At 48.2% G+C, this 13,477-nt stretch overlaps 1 protein-coding gene across 1 annotated transcript; it reads right to left on the bottom strand.

Annotated features, from left to right (window-relative positions):
- Positions 1–232: 232 nt before the first annotated feature.
- Positions 233–1,479, bottom strand: LOC143574824 (uncharacterized). Its single transcript, XM_077059344.1, has one exon. It carries the CDS (start codon positions 1,289–1,291, stop codon positions 233–235), a length of 1,059 nt encoding a protein of 352 aa, XP_076915459.1. The 5' UTR covers positions 1,292–1,479.
- Positions 1,480–13,477: the final 11,998 nt, after the last annotated feature.

Raw genomic sequence — 13,477 nt, 5'->3', positions numbered from 1 at the left:
ATGAACTCTTAACACGCATAGAAAAATGATACTTTCCTTCTATTAAACATCTAGTGTCGATCTCAAATAGCTCACGTGCTCGTTTACACTTACACCCCTATCGTTCCTGGAGGATAAAACGAACCTCCCATGGTCCTCAATTACAGTAGTAACATAAAACGAAATAAAACCACAGCATTCAATGAAAACAAACCTTAAAACTCCATCATTACCGTAACTCTCATTGATGTTGTCATTTATTCCCCGATAACCCTTTAACGAACGCCTCAACTATCTGCTTCTGCGACTCAAGTACCATCTTGTCCCTTCTCATCTCCGCTTCCATCCGCATCTTCTCAATCTCATGAACCATATCCATCTTCATCCTCTCCACCTTCACAAACCCATCCGCCAACGCCTTTATCGACGACACAATCTGCCCTATCGAATCATCATCTCTTCCCCCCGACTTCCTCTTCCTCCCCTCATCACAATCAACATCATCATCATCACTTTCACCATCCTCATTCCAATAACTCCGCTTATAATTATACTTCGCGTTCGAGTTAACATTCATGTTCACGTTCGCGTTCGAGTTCGAACCGATTTTGCTAAATTTTCGAGGATAATTCGGTGAAGCTAATCTGTGATTCTTTCCTGAATAATACACGTCCTCAAATTCATCATTGTCATCATCATTATTATTATCTTCATCCTCATAATTTTGTGAAACCCTAACCCTAGAGGCTACATTAACCATATTACTATCAACCGCAACGGCAGCCGCAGCCGGTTTAAATCTAATTCCACGGCCAGGTTTCAATCCTCCATAAACTGAATCAACATTCATCTTCATATTCATATTCATATTCGTATTCAATTGATGATTAATTATCGAATTGTTTACATCATTACCAGTATTGATGACGTCATCGTTACTAGATCCAGATCCGGTACCGTTTCTCTCCATTGAATCCATGGCTTGAAAGTAGAACCACGTGGACAAAAACCGGCCACCGGAGAACGTAAGAGCACGTTGCTTCTCAGCACGGTACCGTTGCCGGAGTTTCTCCATCTTATGGCGGCACTGCGCGGAGGTTTTCGGCGGCGCGGCGCCGGGAGATAACCGGCCGAGGTGTTCGGCGACGGCGTCCCAGTCGGCGGTGCGGAGGTAGCCGCGGCGGAGGGCGTACCACCGCTCGCGGTAGGCTTGGATGAGAGCTAGGGCTTCGTCTTGTGTCCAGCACGGCGGCGGGAACCGCCGTGGAGGTTTTTCGACGGTGGTGGTGGTGGTGGGACCGGTGGCGGACATTGAGATGTATTGGTGAAGGTTGTTAGGTTAGGGTTTGATTGGTTGTGTGTGATGCTAACATGCGCGGGTGGTAATAGAAGAGGATTACCGGTGGGGTGGTTGGGTGGACGGTGATGATGGGATGACGATAGGGGATGGGTGATGCTAACATGCGCGGGTGGGTGTGGTGTAACGCAACCACTAGTCCACCAACAACTCATTGCAATTTTCATTTTTTTCAGTTTCTAACCCGGAAAGAATTCACACAATAAATTTAATTCGGTTTACGGTCTCAAATAAAGCCGGTTTAGTTATCGAGTCTGAGGTTAAGTCTTGTATAGAAAACTTGTTTAGGATCGTTGATAACTTGATACATAACAAGTGTTGTGTGTTTTTAAGTTTTTACCTCTTTTAGACTTTTGTGTATTAGTGATATAGATTTAGATTACCCATTTGAGCTTAAGCTGAGCTATGGCTCGTTTAAGGTGTTATTAGAGCTGAGCTTAGTGTCATGGACCAACTGTTTGATGATTGTTTTGCTTGTTTGTGTTTGGACGCTTGGGTTTGCTGGCTAGTCCCGGACTTGACCGCCACGGGTGCAATGAGATAAGCGTCGCGTACGTGCCTAGTTATGTTTTACAACGAACGCATTATTGGCCATGAGCTGTTTTCGCTCGCCTGATGATAGGGTCGTGCAAGGTTCGGTTCAGTTCGGTTTTTAGGCAAAACCAAAGTCATCAGTTTTGGTTTTTTCGGTTTTCGGTTTGGTTTCGATTCGGTTATAGTCGGTTTTTTTCAATTGTGCGTAGACATTGCAAAAAAAAAATTAAAAATAAAGATGATAATTTTAAGCTTGTAAGAGTATATAGAGTACCACAAATATATTGAATACAAAAAACAAAAATAGATGCATGTTATGTGCAACCATACGAATGCAAAGTTGCTAGAGTAATAGAGTTCAAGCAGCATATTATTAGTCCAAGCGGCGATACAGGACTAGGCCACATCATTGTTTTAATTTTGTTTTTTGTTTTCTTGATTGTTTATTAATCAACTTCGCGTCAGCTTGCCACGCATCGTGTGGGTTATTTTGGATTAACAAGAGTTTTGTTTTTTACATAAATATGTTAATTTATTGTATTTGAGTATTGCCGAATTTCTTTTGGTTTGGTTTGGGGGCCGTTAACCGATGCAGACTAAATTCGCAGCGGTTCTTCAATGCAAATCGTGAGGTTAGCATTATTTTTTTAATATGTTAATTTTTTGCATTTTGGTGTTGACGAAATTGTTTTTTGGTTTAGTTCCGGTGCGGTAACCCGATATCGATCGAATTTGTATCAACTGGCAGCCGCATCGCGCAAGTCTTACCATCTGAGTACACATCGTTTTAAATGTGATTTTTTTTCTCAAAAGTTATACTAGTGCCAATATACTATTATGTGTGTTTACTTTTTTTTTAATTTATTGTCGTTATCGTTACGAATCTAACCGATATGGACGAATTTATATCGTTGCACCATAGCAATGCTATGAGTTTTGTCACCCATTGCCACATTCAGTAAAAGGGCCGGATTTTTGTATCACACCGTGAAGAAACACTAACCGGACCCCGGGCAGATTACTGGTAACCTGGGGGTTAGATAGATGTTTCCCACGAGGGGTTAGACCCTGAGAAGATGGTTCTTCTGATAACCTGCAAAACAGACACCGTGAGCTTGTCACTGAGAAGGGGAGGGTTCCTCCTTGTGACCACCCTCCGGCGTGAGAATCAGACTAGATTGCTCTTTAAATATAAATGTATATTAAGAGATTGCTAGAGCAGATATCAGGTATAATATGATGATACAAGATAAGATGAGATGGTCATACCATTTGTGGTATTTATAGCCGAAGGTAGGTTTCCAAGGAGGTGTGGCCGGCTGCAACAGTGTTCCTGTTCCACCAACAGTGGCCTACGCACGTGCCCTGCTGGTAGTTGGTGGGTAGGCAGCGGCTGATAGTGACCAGGCCTGCTGTGTACTATTCCTTTTCCACCAACTGCCGGCTACGCACGTGGTATAGCAGTAGTTGGTGAGTAGGCAGCGGCTAATAGTGACACAGTACAGGAGCATGCTGCTCGCCATACTGTTGTCAATAAGCTGTCGTATCTTTAGTCAGATCTTTTTCCCATACCTCGTCAGGTACAGTACAGAAGATCTTCCCGTATCGTACGGACTGGCTTACTTGGGCGGGAGTATTCCCCCTCCCGCCCTTGTGCGGGATTGTTCCCGGCTTCGCTCATTCCTTCAGGTGACACTGAGTGATTGAGAGCTAAGTGCCTTGTGCGTGTAGCCTTGCTGCGCGGGTGGCCTTCCCTGATGGCTTGTATCCGAGGCTGCGGGGACAGGCGGAGTCCTTCACCATTGGGAGGCATTTCCTGCGGGACCAGCTTGCGTACAGCGCGTAAGGACGTCACGTCTCTGAGCATGGTTGGTCCTGCGGATCCAGTTGGTTTCTGCGCAGACGTTCCTCTTCAAGGTGAGTCTTGCGGGTCCAACTGGGCTCTGCTGGGACCTACCTCTTCAAGTCCCCCCAGTCCAATGTTCTTCTCATGAGTGTTTAATAAAGTGAGGTGAACTTTTGGACTTAAGCAAAGGGTTTTTGAAAAGGGTTTTTTAAGGTTTTCCATGGGGATTCCTCCCGCGGAAGTCCTTGTCACTTGCAGAAATTCCCGAGTTTCCTGCTTGGTCTTTGGGTATGATGCGGGTAGGTCTGTAACCTCCTCGCAAGTCAGGAGCGTTGAGTCCCACTTGTGTGGATTCTCCATGAGGTTTTGGTAGTTTTGAACATAGTGATCAATTATGTTAAAACCACCAATTCCATCCTGGAGCTTCAAACAACGTAGTTCTCGACGTTCCCGCTATGCGGGGATGTTATTTCCGTTTCCGCAAGCATTGCCCAGAAGATCCTTCTTGGTTTCAATTCCCAGCGGAGCGCTAGGTATGTGAAGGGTTTTGCCTTAACACTGTAACAGCGCTCGTCTTACGGTTACTTTACTTCCAAGGTATTCCTGGCGTCAATTCCCTGCGGGTGCTAGGTATGTGAAGGGTTTTGCCTTTACACTGTACCCGCACCCGTCTTATAGTTACTTGGTTGCCGAGGTATACTTGGCTTCAATTCCCTGCGGGTGCTAGGTATGTGAAGGGTTTTGCCTTAACACTGTACCCGCATCCGTCTTACGTTTACTTGTTTGCCAAGGTTTACTTGGCTTCAATTCCCTGCGGGTGCTAGGTATGTAAAGGGTTTTGCCTTAACACTGTACCCGCATCCGTCTTACGGTTACTTGTTTGCCAAGGTTTATTTGGCTTCAATTCCCTGCGGGTGCTAGGTATGTGAAGGGTTTTGCCTTAACACTGTACCCGCATCCGTCTTACGGTTACTTGATTGCCAAGGTTTACTTGGCTTCAATTCCCTGCGGGTGCTAGGTATGTGAAGGGTTCTGCCTTAACACTGTACCCGCATCCGTCTTACGGTTACTTGTTTGCCAAGGTTTACTTGGCTTCAATTCCCTGCGGGTGCAAGGTATGTGAAGGGTTTTGCCTTAACACTGTACCCGCATCCGTCTTACGGTTACTTGATTGCCAAGGTTTACTTGGCTTCAATTCCCTGCGGGTGCTAGGTATGTGAAGGGTTCTGCCTTAACACTGTACCCGCATCCGTCTTACGGTTACTTGGTTGCCAAGGTAAGGGGTATTTTCCCGCTTACTTTTTGATCTTTTTGAATTTTGAATTTTGAAATTCGAAGAGTTGGTGGAAAGATAAGAACAGTCCAAACCTCTGAAATGTCGTGCGACGGTTTCTTCTGACTGTGTCAGATCGTGCAGGAAGTTATGGTGACGTGACAGTACATGGTCATTCCAGACGCTTTTTCAGGCGCGTGGGTGCGATTTTTCGGGCGCGTGGCCGCGAAATTAATGGTATGCGTCCTGTCAACAGCTGTTGCCAGCTTGCTTTTTGCCACGTGTCATATTTTCATTGCACCTTCGTTTTCTCTCTCTTCTGCATTAATTTCATCGCATTAATTGCGATTAGTATATAAAGGGGGAGAGGGTTCTTTGTAATCCACACTTTCACTCTTCTCTTCATCTTCTTTTCGATTTCCGGCGAATACTCACCTTTTCAGGCAAGCATTCTCCCGAAATCGATTTCTTCTTCTTTTACAAGATGTCTCGTGATCTCGAATCTACAGTCGATGACAAGAGTACTGCTGGCGAGTGCCAGTGTGCTCTGCCTGGCGATCTGTATCGGTACGTCGTCAGGAAGTTCATGCTCGAGTCTCTCGAGCCTGAGTTTCCTGAACCCCACCAGACGGTGTACGATGCCCCCAGAGGCAAGATCGGGGTTTATGCTGCATTCTTTGTCTATGGGAATCTTAGGTTCCCATTACAAAGTTTGTTTACCGTGTCCTTGAGAGGCACGGTGTTCATTTGACCGAGTTGCACCCCATGGCGATCGCCAAGATTCGCCACTTTGAGTGGGTGTGCCGGATACTGGGCATTGAGCCCTATGTTGACCGCCTGATGACCTTCTACACTTGGAGGTGCAACCAGGGGTGGTACACGTTGACAACCCGGATTAAGGGTTTAAAGATCTGCGCGACCGAGCGCAGTCTTCGCTCGTGGAAGCGGGAGTTCTTCTTCATATCCGCTCGCGCCATCCCCATTGCCATGAAATTCAAGAACGGGCAAGCACTTCCCAGCCTTCACGCCTCCAGCTACCAGGAGGCGGAATGGTTTGCGAAGATATCTCGGGTCCAATCTCCGGTTTACCGGTTTGCGGAGTCCGGGATGGTGATGCTGGGGATGAGCCGGGTGTGGAAGGCTGCGGATGCGCATAAGATCCCAATCGTCCTCGAATACGGTTCGAACTCTGTTCCTTACGGTATGCTTTCTTTTTGTTGATTTAGAATTGCTTCTAACTTTTTTCCTGTTTATTTCAGAGGGGAACGACTTGCAGTCGCTCCTGAACCCGCGGGAGGCTGACGGTCCCACTCGGATGGGTACTCACGCTCTAGACGAGAACGAGTTGCCCATCCTAGAACAAACGGCGGATCGGTTCGTGGAGGTCTATCCGCTAGGCCATGAGATCCTTAGCGCCCGTCGGCCAGGTAAGGCGCTATTCGACCCTCGACCCCTCAATGTTGAAACCTCTGCTGGAATTCCTTTAATCGTATGTTCTGATGAGGAATCCGCAGATGGTCCTCCGTTGGTGCGGAAGAAGAAGGCTGCCGGCGGGAAGGGGAAGGAGAAGGTGGCCTCCACTGCCGATCCAGCGCCTCGGTCTGACTCGGAGACCGAGAGTGAAGAGGTGGCAGGGAATCCCGGTGGTGATAAGATCACCATTCCGGAGGCTGTGACAACTGTCACCGAAGAGCCCAGGATGACAACGGTGACCGGCGTGAAGAGGCCGGCTCCATTGGGTTCATCCCCGCCCGTCCGTACTTTCAGGCTCAAGAAAACCCGTAAGTACAACTTTCCTTTAGCTTTTATCTTAGCTTAATATCATTTAACACTTTTCTTCTTTACGCAGGCGTGGATGTTGACGCATTCCAGGGTGGAGTGCAGAGGAGTACCTCTCCGCCAATGACGGTAGGCTTGGTCAGCCTACCTGAGGCGTCGACCCAGGCGCCTGCACCTGCTTCCGCTGGTTCAGTTGCTCACTCCTTTGAGCCGACTGTTCCAGCTGAGATGACGTCACCGCCGGCTGTGAGTGCTATTTTTACAGCATCTTTCACCGAGCCGGCGGTTACTTTTGCTGCGGAATCCGCGGCGGCTGCTACCATGCCCCCGTCATCGGCCAAGACGGCCGATCCATCAGGTAAGCATGGGGCTTCTCGCCAATCTCTGCCACCTTCCCATCTGCCTGACCTCTTGGATGGATTTCCCTTGGGTTCAGGTGATGGGTTCGGCGGCTATCGGCCTGTTATTGACCCTACAGGTGCGTAGGGTTCTTTTGGCCCATTTTATATATATTTTTTATCATCTTTTCCTAACTGCTTTGTTTTTTGCAGTGTCGGATTCCAATGAAGTGTATGTTCCACGATGGAACATTCGCCGAGGAACAACCCTTCGCACCCCTGTGGAGTGCGTGGAGTGGGCTCGTCACGCTGCTCCTAGTGGTGTGTTGGGGGAAGCCATGGCTAGCTACCAGGAGGGTAGGCTTAGCAATGAGCTTCGGGTTCTCCTGGCCCGGATGCAGCCGCGCGTCGAGCTGCTTTGTCGTGAAAACGACAAGTTAAAAGCAGCTCGCGTTAAGGAAGTAGCTCAGGCGCGGGCTGTCCGGGAGGAGAACCAAAAACTTACCGCAGTGGCTGCGGAGAAGGAGAAGGCCTTCAAGGCCCTCGAGGTTGAAGTTCAGGCACGACTCGAGGCCCGTTCCAAGGCTGCCCAAGCTGTTAATGAACAGCTTCGGCTGGCTAAGGAAACTGCAAGGAACGCAACCGAGAGGGCCACCAAGGCTGAAGCTGTTGCTGAGCCTCTACGCGTGGAGAATGAAGAACTTAAAGCCAAATTAGAGGCTCTCCAGCAGGCTCATGATGCCTTGGCGATGGTAGACGCCAAAAAGCTCCAAGAAATCCTGGACCAGAGGGGGGTGCTTGACCATGCTGAGCGTAAGCTAAAGGGCGTCGAGGAGGCTGCGGCTAAAGAAGTGTTGCTTGCCAACCTCAACAAGAGTGAAGCCGATCGCGCCCGTAACGAAGCTCAAGCTGCCCTCCAAGAAGCTCTGGTTGCCAAGGAATGGCTTCTTCGAGAAGCGTTGAATCAGGTAAGCTTTTCTTGTCTTTACGCTTTTCTTTGTAAATAGAAAAGGTTTTGACACTTGTATTTTTTCTTGTAGGTTGTGCATCGGGTCTTCTCAGAGACCTCTTATGATGATGCTATGAGCGCAGCCCTCAACGCTTCTCACGAGGATGGGGAAAAGGTCGGCTTCCTGCTTGGTCTAGGGTTCGTTGAGAAAGGCATCCCGCCTTCCAACTTCCCTTTGTACAATGTTGATACTGAAGCTGTTTACGACCAAGCAGTGAATCAGTACGCCGCCTTCCCGCATCCGGTGGTGGAGAAGGTGAACCAAGTTGCTGCTGCTGATGATGGGCTAGCTATCCTTAAGGCTTTCCTTGAACTGCCACGCTCTACTGACGGTGCTGGTCCAAGTGGAAGTGGCCCTGAAGCCTGATCCTGAAGATCCCTTCCCACTGCTAGGATAGATTTAGCTTGTATAGATTTATTTTCTTGTAGGCGGGTAGTTACCCGGCCATTCTTGTAATGAATCATTGTGAAATATAAATCTTTTTGCGGGTAAGACCGCTACTTTCGTTGGGTTCCTTGCTTTGTAAACGTTGTATGACTTGCATACTTTAGTTTAAATTAGCAATTTTCCAAGTGTTTAGAATAAGTTAACCTTTGAACGTGGTAGATAGGTGTGAAGTTTTGCTTCCTCTTTTGTGATTGTGCGGGTAGGACCGTCACTTGCACTTAGTAGGATGGCTAAACTTTACCTATATCTGACCTGCGTGTAGGTTTTCCTCATCCTTTTGAGGATAAGTTAACCTTTGCACGTGGTAGATAATAGGTGTGAAGTTTTGCTTCCTCTTTCGTGATTGTGCGGGTAGGACCGTCACTTGCACTTAGTAGGATGGCTAAACTTTACCATCTGACCTGCGTGTAGGTTTTCCTCATCTTTTGAGGATAAGTTAACCTTTGAACGTGGTAGATAATAGGTGTGAAGTTTTGCTTCCTCTTTCGTGATTGTGCGGGTAGGACCGTCACTTGCACTTAGTAGGATGGCTAAACTTTACCCATATCTGACCTGCGTGTAGGTTTTCCTCATCTTTTTTTAGGGATTCTGTTTTGAACCGTTCGACGCGCGGTTCTTAATAGGTTAGTGTTCAGTTTCCTCTATCATGATTCATGCGGATAGACCGGCACTTTCATTTAATGGGATAACTGAACTTTTCCCCTTCAACTGACCTGCGTGAAGGTTTGTCGTTTTTTGGGTTTATGCGGGTTTTGCCGCCTTCCCCATGCAACGACTTCACGTAATTATGCGGTGAAAACCGGCATATCCGTGTTGAATAAATTAACCGTTCGACGCGCGGTTGTTAATAGGTTAGTGTTCAGTTTCCTCTATCATGATTCATGCGGATAGACCGGCACTTTCATTTAATGGGATAACTGAACTTTTCCCCTTCAACTGACCTGCGTGAAGGTTTGTCGTTTTTTGGGTTTATGCGGGTTTTGCCGCCTTCCCCATGCAACGACTCACACTTATGTATGCGGTGAAAACCGGCATCAGTGTTGATAGTTCATAAAGTATAAATGTAAAATCATCAGCGTCGATGTTTTAAGGAGAATCATTTCCATTAGAAGTGGCTCTTGGCCTTTTCTTTACAAATTTGGAATTGATTTACATGCAAACTGTGTAAATGAGCTCCCTTCCATGTTGTTGGGATGGGAGTGCCATCGAGCCGATACGCACCTGGTTCGGGATCTCGTTCTTTACGCAGCATGTAGTCTCCATATTGAAGCTGGGATTTTATTCGTGTTCCCCAGCTGGGGTTCTACACGCATCAGCCTGCTCAGCGTTCATTGCGCCACGAGGTGCGCGAGCGTCCCATCTTTGACAAATGCTTCGACCATGTCCTTTACGTCTATGCATTCTTCAGTGTTGTGGCCTTTTGTCCTGTGAAAGTCACAGTATTTACTCCGATCAGCATTGTGACGATGTCGGATTATTTGAGGCTTTGGCCATGAGAGCTCCTCGGTGGCGAATATCTCGGTGACGCTTTTGGTGAGCGGCGTCCATCTGGAGTTCTTGTTTGACTGTACGTTATCCCTTCCGCCTAACCGATTTTGCAAGCCGGATGAGGTGTCAAAGTTTACCCTTGACTGCCAAATGCCTAGCTTTCGCTTTTTTTTTAATCGGGCGGTAAGGACGTTGTCTTCCCTTGTTTTCTGGGTGTAGAGGTTTGTGCTCTGTGGGAGATCTCTACCCAGTTGCTTCTCCGTTTCCGCAAAGCGTTTAGCTGCTGTCATGATGGCATCCCATGTGGATGGCATGCCATCTTTACCCGTTAAGGTGCGGATGAGCTCTGGGTCGTTCGCGCCTTGAATAAAAGCAGCACGAACAAGATCTTCGCTAATGTTACCCAGACTTAGCTTATTCGAGTTGAAGCGAGTGATGAAGTCTAGCAAAGATTCATCTTTTTCTCGAATGCACTTGAGGATTGTCCATTGCTCCTCGGTATACTTTCTTTGCTGGCTGAAGTGTTGGCTAAACTTCTGTTGGAAGTCAGCCCAGTCGTAGATGTGGTTGACCTGTAGACGGTCGAACCACGCTCTAGCAGCCCCGACAAGCGTCATTTGGAACATGTAACACCACGTGGGTTCCGTCCAACTACTGACGGTTGCCCCCGCTATGAATCTGTTCAAATGATCATCTGGGTCGGATATACCATCATATGTGCATATGCTGGACATTTGTTTGGCACTTTTTGGGGCAATTGCTTCCGCAATGTCCCTTGCAAATTTGGACGTTCCCGCATTTGCAACGTTTGGTCTGAATGTTTTGGAGAAGTCTCGTGGACTTCCACCTGTGCTTTTTGGTTTGAAGGCTTGTCCAAAATGCCTTCTCGGTTGGGAGTCCGTTTCCTTACGCTTCCCTTTTGCCCTATGGCGAGGGTTCGCGTCGGAGTCGGACTCTGAGTCATCGTCCCAGTATTCTTCGAATTCGTCAGCCTGTTGGACGGAACGCAAGCGTTCGTCCAACTCAGCTTGGAATTCCTTTTGACGTGCCTCCGCCCATGCCTTAACTTCATCGAGTGTTTGGCGGGGGAGTCTTGTTCGTTTCTCTAACTGGGTATCGGTGATTCCCAGTGAGCGATTATTTACTGCACTTGCCCCAGCTTGGGTAACTGGGGTAGTGTTCGTAAAATTTACTTCACTTGCCCCCGCTTGGGTAGCCGGGGTAGTGTTTGTAAAAACTGTGTTGCCGGTATTCCCCCCAGTAGCTGGGGTTGTGGTTACCGGAGTTTCTTTAACCATCTTAGAAGTTTGAAAAAACTGGAGAAAAATGTTCTAGCTTTATGCACGGATGGTGCCAATGAAGAAACACTAACCGGACCCCGGGTAGATTACTGGTAACCTGGGGGTTAGATAGATGTTTCCCACGAGGGGTTAGACCCTGAGAAGATGGTTCTTCTGATAACCTGCAAAACAGACACCGTGAACTTGTCACTGAGAAGGGGGGGTTCCTCCTTGTGACCACCCTCCGGCGTGAGAATCAGACTAGATTGCTCTTTAAATATAAATGTATATTAAGAGATTGCTAGAGCAGATATCAGGTATATTATGATGATATAAGATAAGATTGAGATGGTCATACCATTTGTGGTATTTATAGCCGAAGGTAGGCTTCCAAGGAGGTGTGGCCGGCTGCAACAGTGTTCCTGTTCCACCAACAGTGGCCTACGCACGTGCCCTGCTGGTAGTTAGTGGGTAGGCAGCGGCTGATAGTGACCAGGCCTGCTGTGTACTATTCCTTTTCCACCAACTGCCGGCTACGCACGTGATATGGCAGTAGTTGGTGAGTAGGCAGCGGCTAATAGTGACACAGTACAGGAGCATACTGCTCGCCATACTGTTGTCAATAAGTTGTCGTATCTTTAGTCAGATCTTTTTCCCATACCTCGTCAGGTACAGTACAGAAGATCTTCCCGTATCGTACGGACTGGCTTATTTGGGCGGGAGTATTCCCCCTCCCGCCCTTGTGCGGGATTGTTCCCGGCTTTGCTCATTCCCTCAGGTGACACTGAGTGATTGAGAGCTAAGTGCCTTGTGCGTGTAGCCTTGCTGCGCGGGTGGCCTTCCCTGATGGCTTGTATCCGAGGCTGCGGGGACAGGCGGAGTCCTTCACCATTGGGAGGCATTTCCTGCGGGAACAGCTTGCGTACTGCGCGTAAGGACGTCACGTCTCTGAGCATGGTTGGTCCTGCGGATCCAGTTGGTTTCTGCGCAGACGTTCCTCTTCAAGGTGAGTCTTGCGGGTCCAACTGGACTCTGCTGGGACCTACCTCTTCAAGTCCCCCATCCTCGGGTCCCACGGATGGCGCCAACGAAGAAACACTAACCGGACCCCGGGCAGATTACTGGTAACCTGGGGGTTAGATAGATGTTTCCCACGAGGGGTTAGACCCTGAGAAGATGGTTCTTCTGATAATCTGCAAAACAGACACCGTGAGCTTGTCACTGAGAATGGGGGGGGTTCCTCCTTGTGACCACCCTCCGGCGTGAGAATCAGACTAGATTGCTCTTTAAATATAAATGTATATTAAGAGATTGCTAGAGCAGATATCAGGTATAATATGATGATGCAAGATAAGATGAGATGGTCATACCATTTGTGGTATTTATAGCCGAAGGTAGGTTTCCAAGGAGGTGTGGCCGGCTGCAATAGTGTTCCTGTTCCACCAACAGTGGCCTACGCATGTGCCCTGCTGGTAGTTGGTGGGTAGGCAGCGGCTGATAGTGACCAGGCCTGCTGTGTACTATTCCTTTTCCACCAACTGCCGGCTACGCACGTGGTATAGCAGTAGTTGGTGAGTAGGCAGCGGCTAATAGTGACACAGTACAGGAGCATGCTGCTCGCCATACTGTTGTCAATAAGCTGTCGTATCTTTAGTCAGATCTTTTTCCCATACCTCGTCAGGTACAGTACAGAAGATCTTCCCGTATCGTACGGACTGGCTTACTTGGGCGGGAGTATTCCCCCTCCCGCCCTTGTGCGGGATTGTTCCCGGCTTCGCTCATTCCTTCAGGTGACACTGAGTGATTGAGAGCTAAGTGCCTTGTGCGTATAGCCTTGCTGCGCGGGTGGCCTTCCCTGATGGCTTGTATCCGAGGCTGCGGGGACAGGAGGAGTCCTTCACCATTGGGAGGCATTTCCTGCGGGATCAGGTTGCGTACTGCGCGTAAGGACGTCACGTCTCTGAGCATGGTTGGTCCTGCGGATCCAGTTGGTTTCTGCGCAGACGTTCCTCTTCAAGGTGAGTCTTGCGGGTCCAACTGGGCTCTGCTGGGACCTACCTCTTCACACCGATAAAATACGGAATATCAAATGGACATTGACACCTACCCGTTAGTTAAAAAGATACCTGTTAAGGACACTTTTTTG

The sequence above is a fragment of the Bidens hawaiensis genome, unplaced genomic scaffold (assembly GCF_021521415.1).
Source record: "Bidens hawaiensis isolate Kalapana, Puna unplaced genomic scaffold, B.hawaiensis_p1.1 tig00027120_1, whole genome shotgun sequence".
NCBI lineage: Eukaryota > Viridiplantae > Streptophyta > Magnoliopsida > Asterales > Asteraceae > Bidens > Bidens hawaiensis.
This window is presented reverse-complemented; position numbering and strand designations above follow the sequence as displayed.